This window comes from Molothrus aeneus, chromosome 27 (assembly GCF_037042795.1).
Source record: "Molothrus aeneus isolate 106 chromosome 27, BPBGC_Maene_1.0, whole genome shotgun sequence".
Taxonomy (NCBI): domain Eukaryota; kingdom Metazoa; phylum Chordata; class Aves; order Passeriformes; family Icteridae; genus Molothrus; species Molothrus aeneus.
Window position 1 is genome coordinate 5331229 of NC_089672.1, and position 17753 is coordinate 5348981.

General features: G+C 69.4%; 3 protein-coding genes across 6 annotated transcripts; all 3 read right to left on the bottom strand.

Annotated features, from left to right (window-relative positions):
- Positions 1-163: 163 nt before the first annotated feature.
- On the bottom strand, positions 164-6982 carry PDE4C (phosphodiesterase 4C). 3 transcript variants are annotated; one of them, XM_066566154.1, is made up of 15 exons: positions 6800-6982; positions 5054-5242; positions 4939-4975; positions 4769-4833; positions 4605-4654; positions 3981-4093; positions 3783-3876; positions 3197-3375; positions 3015-3113; positions 2768-2932; positions 2585-2684; positions 2349-2503; positions 2144-2266; positions 1792-1974; positions 164-1336 (listed from the first exon to the last, which is right to left on the bottom strand). In XM_066566154.1, the coding sequence occupies exons 1-15, from the start codon at positions 6946-6948 to the stop codon at positions 875-877; spliced, it is 2163 nt and encodes a 720-aa protein (XP_066422251.1). In that variant the 5' UTR covers positions 6949-6982; the 3' UTR covers positions 164-874. The 3 variants fall into 3 exon arrangements, with proteins under 3 accessions (XP_066422251.1, XP_066422250.1, XP_066422252.1); XM_066566153.1 differs by having other exon boundaries at positions 164-1408; XM_066566155.1 differs by lacking the exon at positions 6800-6982 and adding an exon at positions 6025-6131 and having other exon boundaries at positions 164-1408.
- Positions 6983-10621: 3639 nt separating this feature from the next.
- On the bottom strand, positions 10622-13840 carry LOC136566940 (uncharacterized). Of its 2 annotated transcripts, none has more exons than XM_066566331.1 (4): positions 13745-13840; positions 11540-12589; positions 10803-10948; positions 10622-10713 (listed from the first exon to the last, which is right to left on the bottom strand). In XM_066566331.1, the coding sequence occupies exons 1-4, from the start codon at positions 13800-13802 to the stop codon at positions 10672-10674; spliced, it is 1296 nt and encodes a 431-aa protein (XP_066422428.1). In that variant the 5' UTR covers positions 13803-13840; the 3' UTR covers positions 10622-10671. The 2 variants fall into 2 exon arrangements, with proteins under 2 accessions (XP_066422428.1, XP_066422430.1); XM_066566333.1 differs by having other exon boundaries at positions 11540-11617; positions 13745-13827.
- Positions 13841-15228: 1388 nt separating this feature from the next.
- On the bottom strand, positions 15229-16764 carry JUND (JunD proto-oncogene, AP-1 transcription factor subunit). Its single transcript, XM_066566156.1, has one exon. The coding sequence runs from the start codon at positions 16688-16690 to the stop codon at positions 15746-15748; it is 945 nt and encodes a 314-aa protein (XP_066422253.1). The 5' UTR covers positions 16691-16764; the 3' UTR covers positions 15229-15745.
- Positions 16765-17753: the final 989 nt, after the last annotated feature.

A 17753-nucleotide genomic window follows, 5' to 3' on the forward strand; every position in this document is an offset into this window, starting at 1 on the left:
GGTCGTGTTTGGCAGTGATGGATCCGCGTTTCCAGGGAGGAGCTGGCTTTTGTTCCAGCACACAGCCAGGCCCTGCCCGGTGCCCAGGGCCACCAACCACAGCAGTCCCTGGGGACGTTGCCTGCGGCTCCCGTGACACAAAGAGGCGCTTGCAAGGCTCAGGTTAAGGGTGGAACAAACCGGGTTTAATCTCTGGAAGGTGAAGGAAGAATCCCAAAGGACCCTGCCCCAGGCAGGATAACGGAGATGGGGGGTGGTGGGGTGGTGACAGCACCCGCCAGGGTCCGAAATGTGAAATACAAATGGCATCTGGAGTGATGACAGAGCAGAAATGGAGCTTTGCTCTCCCCAAAAAATGCATCTTTTCCGCCCCAAAAATGTGTGTGAGCCTCGGGAGGCTCGTAGTAAAAAGTGAGCTACAAAAGGCTTTAAAAAGTGAACTTATCCCCCCAAATAAATAAACCACTGAGCCGTGCCCGTGCCATGCCTGGGGGTGCCTCGTGCTGGGGGTGTCACCAGCACCCTCTGCCCACCTCGTGCCACCACGGGGCTGCCGTCCTGCCAGGGGACACCTGGGAAGGTGCCGGAACGCTCCTTCCTGCAGCCCTGTAGGGTGTGATGTCCCCAGGGCTGGGCTGGGCCCGGAGCAGAGGCTGGGCTGTCCCCACGCCCTGTCTGAAGGGGACAGGGACCTTTCCCAGGAGAAGGCCAGCAGCATCCTCGTACCTGTCAGGACCTGCCCAGCTCCCAAACAGCGACACATCCCGGGTGCCTCCGAGTCCCTGCAGTGCCAGTGCTCCCCAGTGCCGGCTCCCCAGTGTCCCCAGCACTGCTCAGGGCAGTGCCCAGTCCCACGTCCCCCGGGGCGGTGCCGCTACGTGCCCAGGGACAGGAATGTGACATTTCCCTCTGTGTCCAGGCACAGCCCCTGGCTGCCCTCGGGCCGTGGCACGGAGCACCCGCTGCCACCGTCCTTCGGCAGCGTCCCCTCCAGCGCCTGCCGGTTGTCCACGTCCCTGGGGCGGGGCACGGGCGCGTCGCGCTCCCCGGGGCCGGGGGAGAGGCGCTTGGTGTCGGCAGACTCCGAGTCATCCGTGCCCGGCGTCTTGGAGCCGCTGTTGTCCTCGTCCAGGGGGCTCTCGGCCCCCTCCAGCTCCGTGTCCTCCTCCTCCTCCTCCTCCTCCTCCTCCTCCTCCTCCTCCTCCAGCGTCAGCTCGAACTGGAACTTGTCGGTGGCGGCGGGGGACGCGGAGGGTGCCTGGGGCGGAGGCGAGGGGCTGCGCGGGATCATGCTCTGGTACCACTCCCGGTTGTCCTCCAGCGTGTCCAGCAGCTCCTGCGCGTCCGGGTGCACCAGGTCGGCCCAGGTCTCCCACAGCGGGTGGGCGATGAAGTCGATGAACCCCACCTGGGGGGAAGCAGAGCTGAGCCCCCTGCCCGGCCCTGACAGCCGGCCCTGTCCCCGGGCTGCCACCCCACCTGGGACTTGTCCACGGAGGCGCTGTGCTTGTCACACGTGGGGCTGTCCCAGGTGTGTCCCCAGGTGTGTCTCACCTGGGATTTCCCCACTGAGGCGCTGTGTTTGTCACACATGGGGCTGTCCCCAGGTGTGTCCCCATGTCCCAGGTGTCCCCAGGTGTCCCCATGTCCCCAGGTATCCCCAGGTGTGTCTCACCTGTGATTTCTCCATGGAGGCGGTGTGTTTGTCGCACATGGGGCTGATCTCCCTGTACCCCCCATGTCCCCAGGTGTGTCCCCAAGTGTGTCCCCATGTCCCCAGGTGTGTCTCACCTGGGATTTCTCCACGGAGGCGGTGTGCTTGTCGCACATGGGGCTGATCTCCATGCCCTTCTCCCGCTCCCGGTCCCCCTGGTGGAAGAACTCCACCATGATGCGGTCGGTCCACTGCCGGTACAGCTCCAGAGGCTTCGTGGGGTTGCTGAGGTCGGCGCAGTGCACCATGTTCTGCAGGACCTGTGGGCATGGGACAGCGTGTCATTTGTCCCCCAGGGCCACCCGGAACTCACTTGGCCCCCCAGTTGGCTTTGGGATGGACAGGTGACACCAAACGGGACATCCTGGCAGGCCAGAGCTGGGATGGACGCCGGCAGCGTTGGGGAGGATTGCCCAGGTGTGTCCCCACCTGGATCCGGTCAGAGTAGTTGTCCAGCAGCAGCACCCCCAGGCTGGTCACCTTCTTGGTCTCCACCATGGTCTTCAGATCCGCCAGCAGGTTCATGTGCTTGGACATGTCTGTGGCCAGCACCTGGGCAGGGAGAGGTGGGAAGGGGTCCCAGCCTGATCCCCCAGCCCAGCCCCGCACCCTGGGCAGGCGCAGCCCCCCCTACCATGTCGATGACCATTTTACGGAGCGTCTGCCTCTGCTTCCTGCTCAGGTTCTGGAAGATGTCGCAGTTCTCCTCCTGCAGGAGCTTGAAGCCCACGGCCAGGTGGTGATTCTCCAGCACCGAGGCGTCATTGTACATCAGGGCCAGCTCTGAGTCTGTGAGACGGCACTGGTCACCCCGGGGTGACCCTGGGGTCCCCCAGTATCCCCCAGGTCCATCCCTGAGCCCCAGCTCACTGGTGTTGATGAGGAACTGGTTGGAGACCCCGGGGTGGTCAACGTCATGGATGGCACTTGCAAAGATGGCAGCCATGATCTCCAGGTCCGTGAAGACAGCCTAGGAACGGTGGGAACGGGCATTGCTGACACGTGACAGCCTGGCCAGGCACACCTGGGTGGCCTCAGGTGACCAGGAATCACCTCCAGCGCAGGTGTGGAGAGCAGGACGTGCGTGGACTGCGCCACGTCGGCGGCGTGCAGGCTGTTGTGGTAGGCCACGTCGGCGTGGTAGTGATCCTCCAGCGTCAGCATGTAGGTGATGAAGGTGTTGACGGGGATGCGGAAGGTCTTCATCAGGTCCCGCTCCTGCAGGGAGGCAGAGGTGGCTCGTCCCCATGCGGGCACGGGGACAGGGACACCCCACGGGGACAGGGACACTTCCCATCACCTGGAAGATGCTGTACATGATGACGGTCAGCGGGCGGTTCCCCGAGTACTCGGCCACCTTGAACACGTCCAGCCCCCACTTGTTGGTGTCCTCCAGCTCCTGGGCAGCAGAGGGACAGAGATCCATGGGGGGCTGCTGCTGGGGACCCCTCGGTCGGGGGGGTCACCCCTGCCAGGGCCCACCTTGGCCAGCAGCGCCTCGTGCTCCGTGCGCACCCCGAAGCGGGGTATGCCGGCGGCCGCCAGGCTGGAGCTGTGCTTGAGCTTCCTGACGCCGCTGATCTGGGACATGGGCCGCTTCCTCCGCTCCTTCTCCTTGTCCTTGGCCAGCGACGAGGGGATCTCCACCTCGTGCTGCTTGTCTGGGGTGACACGGGGGGGCCAAATGTCACTGCCAGCATCTCCCCGGGTCACGCCGAGGACAGGCACAGGTCACACTGTGACAGTTTGGGGGCTGCAGCACTTCACCCCCATCCACTGGCCACACATCTACCAGGGGACTCCTCCAGGCACACAGGGGGTGGTGGCCCCAACACCCCCAGTGCACCAGTATACACCAGTATGAGCCAGCACTCCCAGCCAGGACAAATGCTGTGACATCTGTGGGGCAAATCCCACTGGGACACCTGGGAAAAACCCCCCTGGTCCCCCCATTCCATTCCTCCACAAGAAGCAAGTGGGCATCATCCCCGTGGGCACCCCAGCTCTCTGGGGACACAAAGCCCACCCTGCTGGCAGCAGGAGGTGACCCTGGGGTGGGGCTTCTCACCCAGGAAGGTGCTGGAGATGTACTCGGACACCTGGTTCCCAGAGCGGCTGGTCTCCGACAGGTGCGACAGCTCCCGGTTCAGCATCCGCTTGAACTGCGGGTGGGTGGCAGGGTCAGCGGCGTGGGGGGCTGGCAGGACATCCCGGGGGGCTCTGGGGTCCCCATGCCCACCAGGGTGGCCGTGAAAAAGTCCCTTACCTTGTTGGAGGCCATCTCGCTGACCGAGTGCCTGGTCTGCAGCGTCTCCAGCTGGTCCAAGCACCAATCCAGCTCCTCCAGGGTCTCCCTCGAGAGCTTCTGGTGGGCATCTTCTGCTGGGGGCACCCGCCAGCTTGGCAAGGGACCCGCCAGCAGCACGGCCACCCGGCACGGGGGCGCTGGTGCCACAGCAAAGCCGGGGGCTGGCCGGCCTGGGGGGTCGCAGCACCCCCCGAGCGGGGCACGGGGGGTCGGGCATGCCTGGGCAGCGGGGCTCAGCCCCGGCGCGCTGTCCCCGCGGCCTGGCGGCCCCGGCACGCGGCGTGCCACGCTGTCCCGTGGGGTGACAGCCAGCCCCGGGGGCAGCCGCGCTCCCGCGGGGCCCCGCTCACCGCCGGCCTTTTATTAATGGAAGGTTTGACGTCAACGGGAGCTTTTCCACCGCCGCGAAGGGCGGGAGGAGCTGCCGAAAACCAGACATGGATCCCAAAGGGCAAAGCCGCAGCTCTGCCTCGGCTTGGGGGAGGCGGCTGCACCCCCAGGGCACGGCGGGACACAGCCTGGGGACACGGGGACAGCCAGCTCGTCCCAAAATCTCCCCACCACCGTTTGCCCGGTACTCACCGGAGAGGCTGGCCTTGCTCCCCGAGGGCAGGCTGCTGCTCGATCCTCGCCTGTCAAACACGGGGGGCTCAGTAGCTGTGACCCCAGAGCGGTGCCACCCCTCGCCGTGGGCTGGGGTCCCCGCTCGGGTGACATCCTCGCCCTCCCACCCCCCGGCCGCTCACTTGATGCCAGCGCGGTCCTGCAGGTGGCTCAGGTTGCTGCGGACGGTGCGGAGGCTGGCCAGGACCTGGGGGGCGACAGGGGGCTGGGGTCGGGCTGCGGACCCCCCCGGGACACGCACCCCGCTGAGGGCTGCAGGCCCTGTCCCCTCCCGTGTCCCCCCGGCACCTACCTGGGCAAAGGGTGTGACGATCATGTCTTCTCCATGCCTGCGGGAGCACAGGGAGCGTGAGCCCCGCGGAGGGGAGGGAGGGGAGTCCCGGGGGATGTGGCCGGGGGACACTCACAGGTCGCTGGCGATGGAGGAGTTGCGGGACATGGCTTTTGGGGACAGGTCGTAGTCGCTGTCGGAGCGGTACAGGAAGGACTCGCGGCGCTGGCCGTGCGAGAAGGAGCCCTGCAGGACCAGCCCCGCGCCCGGGCTGGCCTGGGGGTCCAGGGCGCCCCGGCCGGGGGGGCCATTCTCCAGGTCAAAGCTGCGAGGGGAGAGGGGACAGGGCTGGCACGGGAGCCTCAGCCCAGGGGATGCTGCCGGGTTTGTGGGGCTCTCTGTGCCACCATCTCACTGTGTCCAGCTTGGTGACCCTGTGGTGACAGCGGTGCCCAGTCCGGCCCTGCTGGCTCCTCCACCCGCTGAGAACGGGCACAGCTCGGTGCACAGGGACCCTCTCAGCTCCCTGCCGGGACCTGGGACACTGGCCAGGCTGTCCCATGTCACCCAGCTGGGACAGCACCCACCGCCCTGAAGCTCCCAGCTCCAGGGACCCCCGGGAAGGGCTGGCTCCTGCCTGTCCCTCCCCCTACCTGTCACCACGGTCCCGACTCCTCCAAAGCCTCCGTCAGCCCCGTCTGGAGGTGCCGTGTCCCATGGAGGGGACAATATCCCAGCCACGGCACAGAGCCAGGGGACATCGAAGGACAGAAACCGACGCAGAAGCCAAGCCCTGGCCCCTGGGGACACGCTGGCGGCAGCCCAGGGGCACCCCAGCCGGAGTCACCTGGCAGCCAGCGCATCCAGGGGGGACAGGGGACAGCGATGGCGACCCTGCGGTGTCTCCAGGCCGGCCGCGGCCGCCTCACCCACCCTGCCGCGCTGCGGGCCCCGGGGTCATGGGAAAGGCTGCAGGCAGCAGGGACACAGCGAGGGCCGTCCAGCGCCTGTCCCCTCCCGCGGGGACGGCGACAAGCCACCCCAGAGCAGCGGGAAAGCGCGGATGCCACTGTGGCCACCGCGTCCCCGCCGCGTCCCGGCACCTACCCGATGCAGGAGTGCCTCCGGGACGGGCACCGGCTGCCCGGCAGCATCGTCCCGCTCCGCCAGCCCCGGTGCCTGTGGCGCGGCCGTCCCCGGCAGCGGCAGTGGCAGTGCCAGCCGGCACCGCGTCATGCCACCCCGCAGCCCCTTGTTTTCCTGCCTCGGCTTCCCATCCCCGATGGTACCGGCCGCACAAAGCCGCATTGTCCCTCCGACGGCCCCGCGGGGCGATGCCCGCGCCTGTTCCCGGCCCCGTGCCACCACCGCTGACCCCGCTGCCACCGCAGGGGACAGCCCCGGGGGACACGAGCCCCCGCCACGGGGTCGGTGCCCAATTAACCCCCCTCGTTTCGGCGTTAATGACCTCGGAGCGGTGTCCGTGCCGCGGGGGCCGGGGCCGCTATAAATAGCTGCTGTCGCTGCCGAGGAGGGATGTGCCGAGCCCCACGGCGCCCCGCAGGTGGGGCCGGCGCCCCAAAACCGACCCCACAGAGCTGCGAGGCGGGGAGGGCGCGGAGGAGCCGCGGTGGCTGCGTCGGTGCCTGGATTTGGAGGGCAAAGTCCCCCTCGGTCCCCGCCGGGGTCCCTGCCACGAGCGTGTCCGTGCTCAGCCCCCTCGTCCGGCGGCTCCCCCTGACCCTGAGGGGACACCGCTGTCCCCTCCTCGTCCGCACAGCCCCGAGGACGCGCCACAGCTCCGGGGGCAGCCGTGCCCCCACGGCGGCAGCACGGGCCGGTGCCACCCCCCCGCGGGGACCCGCCAGCGTCCCCCCCTTACCAGAGGGGATGCGCCACGGTGAAGCGCCGCTGCAGGCGGATGCTCTGGTTCATCAGGAGCTTCCTGAAGAGCACGGGAGAATTGCGGGGGGAAGCGCGGGGGGACGTGGCCGGAGAAGCCCCCGGCGAGCGGGGCGCGCTGGGCAGCATGGCCCGGTCAGGGACCCCCGGGCGGGCGGCGAGGCCCCGGCGCCCCCGGTGCGGAGCAGGAAGCGCGCGGCCGTCCCGGCCCCGGCAGCCCCGGGAAAGTTTCCATCCCCCTCCCGCCCTGCGCCTGGGAAATTAAACAACTGTCTGGCTCCGGCAGCCGGCGCAGGGAGCCGGTCCCCCCCCGGTGTGCCTGGCGGGCCGGGCACGTGGCCCCTCGCTGGCCCGGTGCCACCGGCCACCCTGCTGTCCCCGAGGCGGCAGCTGCTCCCGAAAGGGCAGGGGTGCTCTGCCTGGGGACAGGGAACAACGCCCCGCGAAGCCCCCGGGGAGCCGCAGCAGGCGGGCCACGGTGCCACGGAGGGACACGGCTGAGCATGGACCATCCCCGAGACACGGTGTGGCTGTGACACGGTGACACTGAGGGACACAACTGAGTCTGGAGCATCCCCGACACACGGTGTGGCTGTGACACGGTGACACTGAGGGACACAACTGAGTCTGGAGCATCCCCGGCACACAGTGTGGCTGTGCCATGGTGACACTGAGGGACACGGCTGAGCATGGAGCATCCCCGGCACACGGTGTGGTTGTGACACGGTGACACTGAGGGACACAACTGAGTCTGGAGCATCCCCGGCACACAGTGTGGCTGTGACACGGTGACACTGAGGGACACAACTGAGTCTGGAGCATCCCCGGCACACAGTGTGGCTGTGCCATGGTGACACTGAGGGACACAACTGAGTCTGGAGCATCCTGGACCTGCAGAGTGGCTGTGACACGGTGACACTGAGGGACACAACTGAGTCTGGAGCATCCCCAACACATGGTGTGGTTGTGACACGGTGACACTGAGGGACACAACAGAGTCTGGAGCATCCTGGACCTGCAGAGTGGCTGTGACACGGTGCCACCAAGGGACACGGGGACGTGGCTGAGCCCGAAGCATCCTGAACTCGCGGTGTGGCAGTGCCGTGGTGCCACCAAGGGACACAGCTGAGCTTGGAGCATCCCAGACACGTGGTGTGGACATGCCACGGTGCCACCAAGGGACCTGTGAGAGCCAAAGCCACCCCACACCGTGCCCCAGCCCCTCCCTGGTGCTGTCCCCTCCTGGAGCCACTCCCGAGCAGGGTGAGGTCCAGCTGGTGGCAGTGACACCGTGGGGGACCCACAGAGAGGTGGCCGTGGGCTCTGGCACTGCCCAGCCTGATGCAGCAGATGTGGCTACCGGCTGTTCCTGATGGCCACAAAAATGTCCAGCAGCTGGCAGGGAGCCAGGAGGGGACAGCACCAGAGCCCCCCTGCCCAGGGCGGGACCCCGAAACCCACCGGAGGGGGGTCCTGGAGGGGTCACCTTGGCTTGTCTGTGGGGACATCAGGGCAGGGGGACGTGGGACAGGGAATCAGGGGATGTGGGACAGAGGGAAGAGCCCCCCGTGCTGGCTGGCAGCGAGGGCTGGGCTGGCCCCAGGACAGCGAGTCCCCGTCCCCAGGACAGCCAGTCCCTATCGGAGTGTCGCTGTCACCACGTGTCTGTGCAGGGCTGGAGGACAAGTGACACCAGAGCCATGTCCCTCGGCCGTGCCAGCTCGTTGCTGTCCCCACAAGCCGGGCTGGGAGAGGCACGGGACAGGGGGAATGGCCCAAAAATAGCCCTGCAGCAGCACTGCTGGGCCCGAGCCACTGCGGGAGGGACCGAGGTCACCTCGGGCAGGGCCAGGCCAGCCCTGTGGTGGCTCTGGCTGGGACACGGGATGGGGACAGCGAGGGGGTGAGGAGGGTGAGGACAGGGATGGCTGGTGGGGAAAAGGGGGATGGGGACGACAGGGACAGTGGGGGACAGGAGTGCTGGGCGGTGACAGGGACAGACGGTGATCACAATGCGCACCCCGGGGCTGGCACAGCGGGGTCGGTGACAGAGGAGTTTGTCCCCAACCCACCGGGTGCTCTGCCCCGGTGCCGCTGTCCGGCCGCCGGTGCTGAAGCCGGGAGCATCCCCCGCCAGCCGTGCCCTGCCCGGTGACCCGTTCCCGGTGCCACCGGGGCATCACCTCCCCGCTCCCCGTGCCGCCCTTACCGGGGGGGCTCGGACTCATCGCCGCTGCTGGGGCCGCTCTCCTCGATGGTGAAAACCACCCGGGCAGCCTCGGGCTCGGGGGCGCGGGCCGCCTCCGCCAACCGGCAGCCCAGCGGCGGCAGCAACGGGGTCCCGGAGAAACGCCGGCGCACGGCGCCCACCGCCGCTCCCGGGCCCGGGCCCGACGGGGCGGCCTCGGCGGGATCGCGGCAGCGCTGCCGGGAAACGGAGCAGCGGTGAGAGGCGGGGGAGCGGCCCCGGGGACGGGGGGGGTCCCTGCTGATCCCGGCCCGAGGGTCCCGCCCGGGCAGCGCCCCCCGCGCCCCCCCCGCCGGTACCGAGCGCCGGTAGCGCGCCGGCGCCCCCTGCCGGACACGGTGCGGCGCTGCAGGCGGGGGTACCGGTGGTACCTGGGCCGGGGGGGCACCGGGAAAGGCGCAGCCGGGGCACCGGGAGCGGCTCCGCCCGCAGCGCACGGAGCCACCGGGACTCCCCCCTCCTCATCCTCCTCCTCCCGCTCCCGCCGCCACCGGAGAGGACCCCCCTGACTTCCCCCGGGACCCCGCCGGAAAAACCCCCGGAGCCGGCGCGCAATTACGCAGAGGTGAATAATAATTAACCGCCCATTAAGGGGATAATTAACTCCCGCTCAGCGCCGCCAGCCCGGTTATTGCTGCCCGGGGGCCCGGCGCTGGGACGCTCATACCGGGGACACCCCTCGCCCCCCGGGACAGCCCTCGCCCCGCCGGTGGCCCCCGGTGCCGGTCTCACCTCCGCGCCGAGGAAGGGCAGCGCTGTCCGGCTCCGTCTCATCGCCGTCCCTGCGGGGGGAGCTCCGGGAGCCGCGGCCGGGAGGGGCTCACCGGCGGGGACCCCCCTCCCGCGGCTGGGGACACCCCGGGGCCACCCCGGGGCCGGGACGCGCGGGCTCCTCCCCGCCGTGATTTATGGCCACCGGGGCTCGGCCGGACTCAGCCCCGACCTCGGCTTTCGGGAGCCCCCCCGCCCCACTCCCGGTGCTCCCGTGGGCTGCATGGGGACAGCGACAAGGATTTGAGGCCACGGGGGGGTGGCCCCAGCCCGCAGCACTCGCCAAGTCGTGAACCCACGGGTGCCGCGTTCATGACCCACCCCGGCCACCTGCCACCCACCGCCCCCGAGCACCGGGGCGCACCCGCAGAGCCCCCAGCACCGCCCCCCCGGGATTCGCCAGCACCGGCAGCGGCCTCATCCCCATCCCCGGCGCCGCCGATGCCCGGCCCGCGGGTCCCCGGCGGCCGCAGCCTCCTGGCCCCGCCCGCAGCCCCGTACCGGTGCCCGGTCCTCGCGGCGAGCGCGGCCCCGGCCGAGTGCAGCGGAGCAGAAGGAAGGCGACGTGCGTGCCTGGCCGCTCGCTCCCTCCCATCGCACCTCGCCGGGGGGGCTGCGCGGGCCCCGCGCCCCCGGCACCGGCCCCGCCGCACCGGGAACACCCCGCGCCCCCTGCACCCGCCCCGCCGCACCGGGAACACCCCGAAAGCGGCCCGGGCATCCCCCGGGAGCGGGGGCTTTCCCCGGGCAGGCTGCAGAGCACATGGCAGACAGGAAAGCAGAGGCAGGGAGCGGCTTCTTTATTGAGCACCGGGGGCTGCGGCGGGGGGGAGTCAGCTGGGGGTGGGCGCAGGGGACCCCTCGGTCACTTTGCTCTGGGGAAGAAGAGAAAGAGAGCGGGGTGAGCGCCCGCTGCCCGGAGCCGCTGCCCCCTCCCCAAATCCCCCCTGGGCCCCCCACGCACCATGGGCACCTCATCCAGGGGCTGGAACGAGGGCGTCCCGCGCCGGGACCGCCGCACCAGCAGCGCGGCCACCGCCGCCAGCAGCAGGCACACGGCCAGGGAGATGACAGCGACCACGCCAGGGCTCAGCTCGGCGGGGTGCGGCTCTGTGGGGCGAGATGGGCACCCCGTTATTCCCCTTGGCACCCCGGTATTTCCCCCGGCATCCCATTATCCCCCTTGGCACCCCATTATTGCCCCCTGGCACCTTGTTGTTCCCTCTTGGCACCCCGTTATTTCCCCTGGTATCCTGTTATTCCCCTTGGCATCCCGTTATTCCCCCTGGCACCCCGTTATTCCCCCCTGGCACCCCGTTATTCCCCCCTGGCACCCCGTTATTTCCCCCCTGGCACCCCGTTTTTCCCCCCACTGAGACTCATGCCCAGCCTCCAAGCACCATGGAGAAAGAGGTGGCTCAAGACTGGCTCCAGTCACCCGCCTGCCACCACCCCACCCATCACAGAGCTGGCACCCAGCTCCTGTGTCACCTCCTGACCCCCCTGGCACTGGGGGACAAAAGGGGAGCCCTCAACAACCCCCCCAAGGAGAGGGGAGCAGCCAAGGGGGGCTCTGGGCTCACCGTGGGACCTGCACCCCTGAGCCCTCCTATGAGTGCAGCCCCAAGTGGGGGATCCAGGGGGGCCCGTGGCCATTCCCAGGTCCCCCAGCTGCCCGGTGCCCCCCAGGCTGGCTCTCACCAGAGCTCCCAGTGGCTGCCGTCCTTCTGGAGCTGGTGGTGACAGCGCTGGTGCTGTTGGGACCCGGGCTCACGGTGGCTGTGGGGGGAGAGGCAGGCCCAGAGGGGCTGGGTGAGGAGGGGGCTGGGTTGGATGGATGCTCTGTGGGTCTGGACACACTTGTGCGGGATGGAGTTGGTGCCGTGGTGGCATTGGATGAGGGTGTCCTGGCTGAAGATGGTGCTGTGGTGGTGTTGGATGGAGATGATGGAGGTGTTGACCCTGAAGTATTGCGTGGAGTTGTTGATGTGGTGGTGTTGGATGGAGATGATGGAGGTGTTGACCCCAAAATATTGTGTGGAGTTGTTGATGTGGTGGTGTTGGATGGAGATGATGGAGGTGGTGTTGATCTCGAGGTGTTGGATGGAGATGATGGAGGTGGTGGTGATCTCGAGGTGTTGGATGGAGTTGTTGATGTGGTGGTGTTGGATGGAGATGACGCAGGTGTTGATTCTGAGATATTATTTGGAGTTGGTGCGGTGGTGTTGGGTGAAGATGATGGAGGTGTTGACCCCAAGGTAGTAGATGGAGTTGTTGGTGTGGTGGTGTTGGGTGAAGATGATGGAGGTGTTGACCCCAAAATATTTCTTGGAGTTGTTGGTGTGGTGGTGCTGGATGCAGATGATGGAGGTGTTGATCTCGAGGTCTTGGATGGAGTTGTTGGTGTGATGGTGCTGGATGAAGATGATGGAGATGTTTTTGACCCCGAGGTGCTGGGTGGGGCTGGTGCTGGGGTTTGGTTGGATGAAGATGATGGAGATGTTTTTGACCCCGAGGTGCTGGGTGGGGCTGGTGCTGGGGTTTGGTTGGATGAAGATGATGGAGATGTTTTTGATCCTGAGGTGCTGGGTGGGGTTGGTGCTGGGGTTTGGTTGGATGGAGATGCTGAAGATGCTGTTGATCCTGAGGTGTTGGGTGGGGCTGGTGCTGGGGTGGTGTTGGATGGAGCTGCACGGACTGCTCCCGAATCAGGGCCAGATGGAGTCACACTCTGAGAGCCCTGGCTGGTGGCTGTAGGGGACAGAGATGGTGACACGGCTGTCCTTGAGCTGTTCTGAGACACTGGGGACACAATCAGTGCCACGTCCTGGCTCCAGACCTCGGAGGAGAGAGCTGCTGAGCAGGCACATGGCAGGAGCCTGGCAGGGCAGCAGCCCCTGCCCACCTCCCGGCCTCACAGGGATCATTTCCCAGGTGGTTTTGATCACACAGAAACCTGGGACTTAGCCAGCATCAAACCCCAGAAATCCAGAATCAGAAAGAGCTTCCCGAGCTGTGGTGGCACGGGCACGGCACTGCTGGGGACAGGCAGAGCAGCATGGCAGCAGCGGGCAGTGCCAGGGCAGTGCCAGGGCAGTGCCAGGGCACGGGGACTCGTGCTGACCCAGCCCTTGTGGCACCCACCGGGCACCCTCAGGGCCAGGTGTGGCAGGGACTCTCCCGTGGCCACGTGAGACAGAGCAGGTTTTCCGGGCAGCGCTGGCAGTGCCCCTTATCTGCCCAAATCCTGTTTGCACAGCAGGAGGAGCAAGTCCAGACTGGCCCCAGGGGGACACCGGGCAGAAATGCCCCGTGGCAGAGCCAGCACCCAGGGGCACAGCGTGCCTGGGGGGCCCCACGGCTGCCAGCCCCACTGGGATGGGCTGTCACCCATCCGCCACCCTCTGCCAGGATGGCACGGAGCCCATGCGTGCCACGATGGGTGAGCGAGGCCCCTCGGGTGCAGGGAGGGTGCGGGGGGCCCAGGCTGGAAACGGGGGGGCCCACGGTGGCCCGGGATCCCGGGGAGCCCTGTGCCCCGGGAGTGCTGATGCGGTGCCAGGTACCCGTGCCAGGAGCAGCCGGTTTGGCAGCCCATGCTCCGGGAGGGGCAGCGTGCTCCGGTCCAGCCCGGCACTCCCGGGGAGGCGGTGCGGCCCCCCGGTGACCCCAGCCCCAGAGGGGACACGGAACCCCCCCAGGGCCCCACTGGAGACCGCTACACGCGGTGACCTCCCCGAATGTCCCCGGTGCCCCGGAGCGCCCGGACGCTTCTCCCCATTCCTGGAACCGGGCGGGGGGAGGCCCCAGACGCACCCACCGCCGGTACCGGGAAGCACCCAGCCCCCCGGTGCCGCCCCTCCCACGTGCCCCCGGGACCTCGCGGACCCTCCCGGTGCCCGGTACCTGCGGCAGCGAGCAGGGCAGCGGTGCAGCAGAGCAGGCGGAGCGCGCCCCGGGCCATCCCGCCCGGTGCCGGTGCCGGTGCCGCCGCCTTTACCCGCCCCGGGGGAGGCGGGGGCGCCCCCTGTCGGTACCGGGCGGCACCGCAGCGCCGGGACCCCGCGGGAACCGGGAGAACCCCCCCAAACTCTCCCCCCCGCCCACCTCCCACGGCAGGACCGGGAAACGGCCCCGGTACCGGGAGCCAGCCCTGCCGCGATCTCCGCGGACACGTGCGGACACCGGGAAGCGGGCACAAAGGGATCGGGGCATGTGGGGACACCGGGATGTGGCGACTTGGGGACAAAGGGATCGGGGAAAGTGGCGGCATCGGGATACAGGAACATTGGGCTGCGGGAATGTGGGGACAAAGGGACCAGCACGATGCAGGGACACCGGGATTTGGGGACATGAGGATGCGGGGATCTGGGGACGCGGGGATCTGGTGACACAGGGCACTGAGGCCACGGGGCCGACAGGTGCTGCCCCGTCCGTCTTCGCTCCGGAGCGAGCGGCACATCCGGGGCGCAGCTCGACCGCGCCGGGACGGCGCCGCTTCCGCGCGGCGGGGACGGCGCTTCCTCCGGGAAACCGCAGCCGGCTGGCACCGCGTCCCGGGGAGCCACCCACGGCACGGCCCGGGGCTGAGCGATCCCCGGGGAGCCACCCACGGCACGGCCGGGGCTGAACGTGGGGTCCCCGGGGAGGCCCCCAGGGCAGGGTACCCAGGCACCCCACGCTCTCGCACTGCCGGCTCTCGGCAGCGGGGCGATCCCGCCGCTGGAACGGGCTGGAGCTGCCGCCGGCAGCGTCCCCGGGACACGGGGCCGGTGCCCCGGTGCGGCTCTCCCCGGGATGGGGCCCCGCAGGTGGGGAACGCCAAGGAGGAGCCTGTGCGGTGCCGGGAAGCGCGGGGCTCGCCGAAGCCTGGGAGGAGCAGGGGAGGCCCGGCCTCGCTGGGTGCATGGGGGTGACCCCCGGGGACCGGGACAGGGGGGTGGTGGTGAACCCCCCAACACGGAGAGGGTCTGGCAGGGCAGAGCCACAGCCAGGAGCAGCACTGGGGTCCCCTCGCCCACCTCCTCACACATGGGAACCCCTCCAGCCCCAGGGGAGCCCAAATACACCCATATTCCCACCAAGAGAGCCCAAATAACCCCACACCCCCCGCAACACCCCAACCTTTCACCACCCACTCCCCACAACGCCCCCCTCCCTAATAACCACAGCCCCACGGACCCCCTCGCCCTCCACCCTCTCCAGTGATTCCAGAGCCTCTTGGCCAGCCCTGGAGGGGTCTCACTCCCCAGTCCCCATCGCCCCCCAGAACTCCCCGGTCCTCCCCGGCGGCCGTTCCCCCCAGCCCAAGATGGCACCGGCCGCGCCACTTCCTGCCCGCACCGCCCCTTCCCGTCCCTTCCCGGGCGCAGCAAACAGCCAGAGGCCAATTCTCCGTGTCGCGGGGTTTTACTGGGACCTCACTGGAATGTGTGGGGCGCGGAGGGGCCCGGGGAGGGCGGCCCGGGCCCCTCTCAGTCCGTGCGCGGCGGGGAACCCCCCCCCGGCCGCTCCCTCCGCGGGGAGCGGGGCGTGCTCGGTGCCCGCCGTCCGGAGCCGGTCCCGGTCCTCCCCTCAGGCCCCTCGGTCCGTGTCCGGGGAGATGGGCGGGGGGCGATCATCGCTCTTCTTCCTCCCCCTGGGACCCCTCAGTCCCTGCCCGGGGCAAGGCGGGCGCTTCCCCCGCTCCCCTCGGTCCGTGCCCGGGTCCCCTCGGTCCGTGCCCGGGTCAGAGCGGGCGCTTCCCCCGCTCCCCTCAGTCCGTTCCCGGGACCCCTCGGTCCGTTCCCGGGGCGAGATGAGCGCTTCCCCCGTTCCCCTCGGTCCATGGCCGGGGCAGGGCGGGCGCTCCCCCGGGTCCTTGCCCGGGACCCCTCAGTCCGTGCCCGGGCTGGGGCCCGCCCGGGGTCAGTACGCCGGCACCTGGTGCTGGTGCTGGGGCAGGAGCTGGCAGCCGCTGTTGACGTGGCTGAGCACCTTCTGCTTGAGCTGGGCGACCTGCTCGCGGAGCAGGCTGGCGGTGGAGGCGAGCTCCGTGTTCTGGCTCTTGAGGCTCTTCACCTTCTCCTCCAGCCGGGAGATCCGCTCCAGCTTCCTCTTGCGGCACTTGGAGGCGGCGATGCGGTTCCTCAGCCGCTTCCGTTCCGCCTTGATGCGCTCCTGCGTGTCCATGTCGATGGGGGACAGCGGGGGGCTCTCCCCGAAGCTCGGCACCTCCGGCACGATCTGCGGCTCGTCCTTTAGCGGCGGCGGGGGCGGCGGCGGAGGCAGCCGCGGCGGCGGCGCCGCGAACGGGCCGGGGTCGGCGGCGTAGCTGACGGCCGGGTAGGTGCTGAGGTTGGCGTAGACCGGCGGCTCCGGGGCCATCCCGGCCGCGGGCAGCTCGCCCGCGCCGCCGCTTCCTCCCCCGCCGCCGCCGCCCGCGCCGCCGCCGCTCCCCGCCGCGCCGCCGCCCAGCTGGTTCTGCTTGTGCAAGTCCTCCAGCGCCTTGACGAAACCCTCGGCGAACTCCTGCTCCTCGGAGGCGGCCGCTTTGGGGTAGAGGAACTGGCCGCTGGTCGGGGTGGTGGTGACCAGCCCGTTGGACTGGATGATGAGCCGCTCCAGCTCCGGGGACGCCAGCTTGAGCAGCCCCAGCTCGGCCGAGCCCAGCAGCCCCGCCGCCTCGCCGCTGGCCGCGCCGGGGGCTTTCAGCGCCGCCGCCACCTGTTCCGGTAAGGCCATCCCGAGCGCGTCCTTCTTCATCATGCTGCCGCCGGGGAAAGGCAGGAGGAGCCCGTTGCTGCCGGAGGACGGAGCGAAGCCGCTGCCGAGGCCGCTCAACACATCATCATGGTAGAAGGGTGTTTCCATCCTCCTCCCCCGCCCGGCTGCGGGGGAAACGGCGCCGGGGCGGGGGGAGGACCGGGGCGAGCGCGGGGCGGGGAGGGCGGGGGGGGAGGCGCCCGGTGCGCACCGGCCGCAGCCCCGCTCCTGCGCGCGCGCACACGGCTCTGCCGCCGCCGCGCGCCCCGCGCCGCGTTAAATAGGCGGCGCCGCCGCGGTGACCTCACCGCGTCGAGTCCCCATTGGCTGCAGATGACGTCCTCGGGCGCCCTCGTTTGCATACGGGGCGTGGCCTTGTCCCCGCGGAGGCGGTGCCCCGCCCCGGCCCGGCCCCGCCCCGGCCCCGTCGCCGCGGCGACCGGCGGGTAAACGGGACAACAGCGCGCGGGGCCCTGGGATGACGTCAGCGCGGGGGAGGGGCGGTCACGTGGCCCCGAGGCGCGCGCCCCGCCGGGGCTGATGGGCACAAAGGGAGGGACGGGAACGGGACAGGGCACCGGGAAACGGGACAGGGCAGGGCACTGGGAACTGGGCACGGGAACGGCACAGGGCACCGGGCACGGGAACCAGGCACTGAGAATAGGAATGGGAATCGGGCATGGGAATTGGCTAGTGGGAACTGGGACTGGGCACAGGGCACAGGAACCGGCCACCTGGCACTGGGCTCCCGGTACCGGCACCAGAACTGTCCCTGGTATGGGCACTGACTCAGGCACTGGTACCGGGCACTGGGCACCAGCACCGGACACTGGCACCGAGCCGGACCCCGGCTGTAAAAAGGGTACAACAAATAAATAAATGAACACACCGGGCCAGGCACGCCACGGGACCTCACGGGAACGCCGGGGGACAGCCGGGCCACCGCCCGTGTGGGTCAGCCCGGGACAGGCCGCTGGCACAGCAGGGTTTGTGTGCCCTGTACCGTTCCTGCATGTCCCCACACCTCCCGTATCACCGCCGCGCCCCGGTGGCACCGGGGGTTACCCAGGGAACAGCCGCTCCCTCCGGCCAGCCGCGGTTCACCGGGGAGCGGGGTGGGGGGGGTTACACCATCCCTGCCCCGTGGGTCAGCCAGGGGCACCACGAGCCC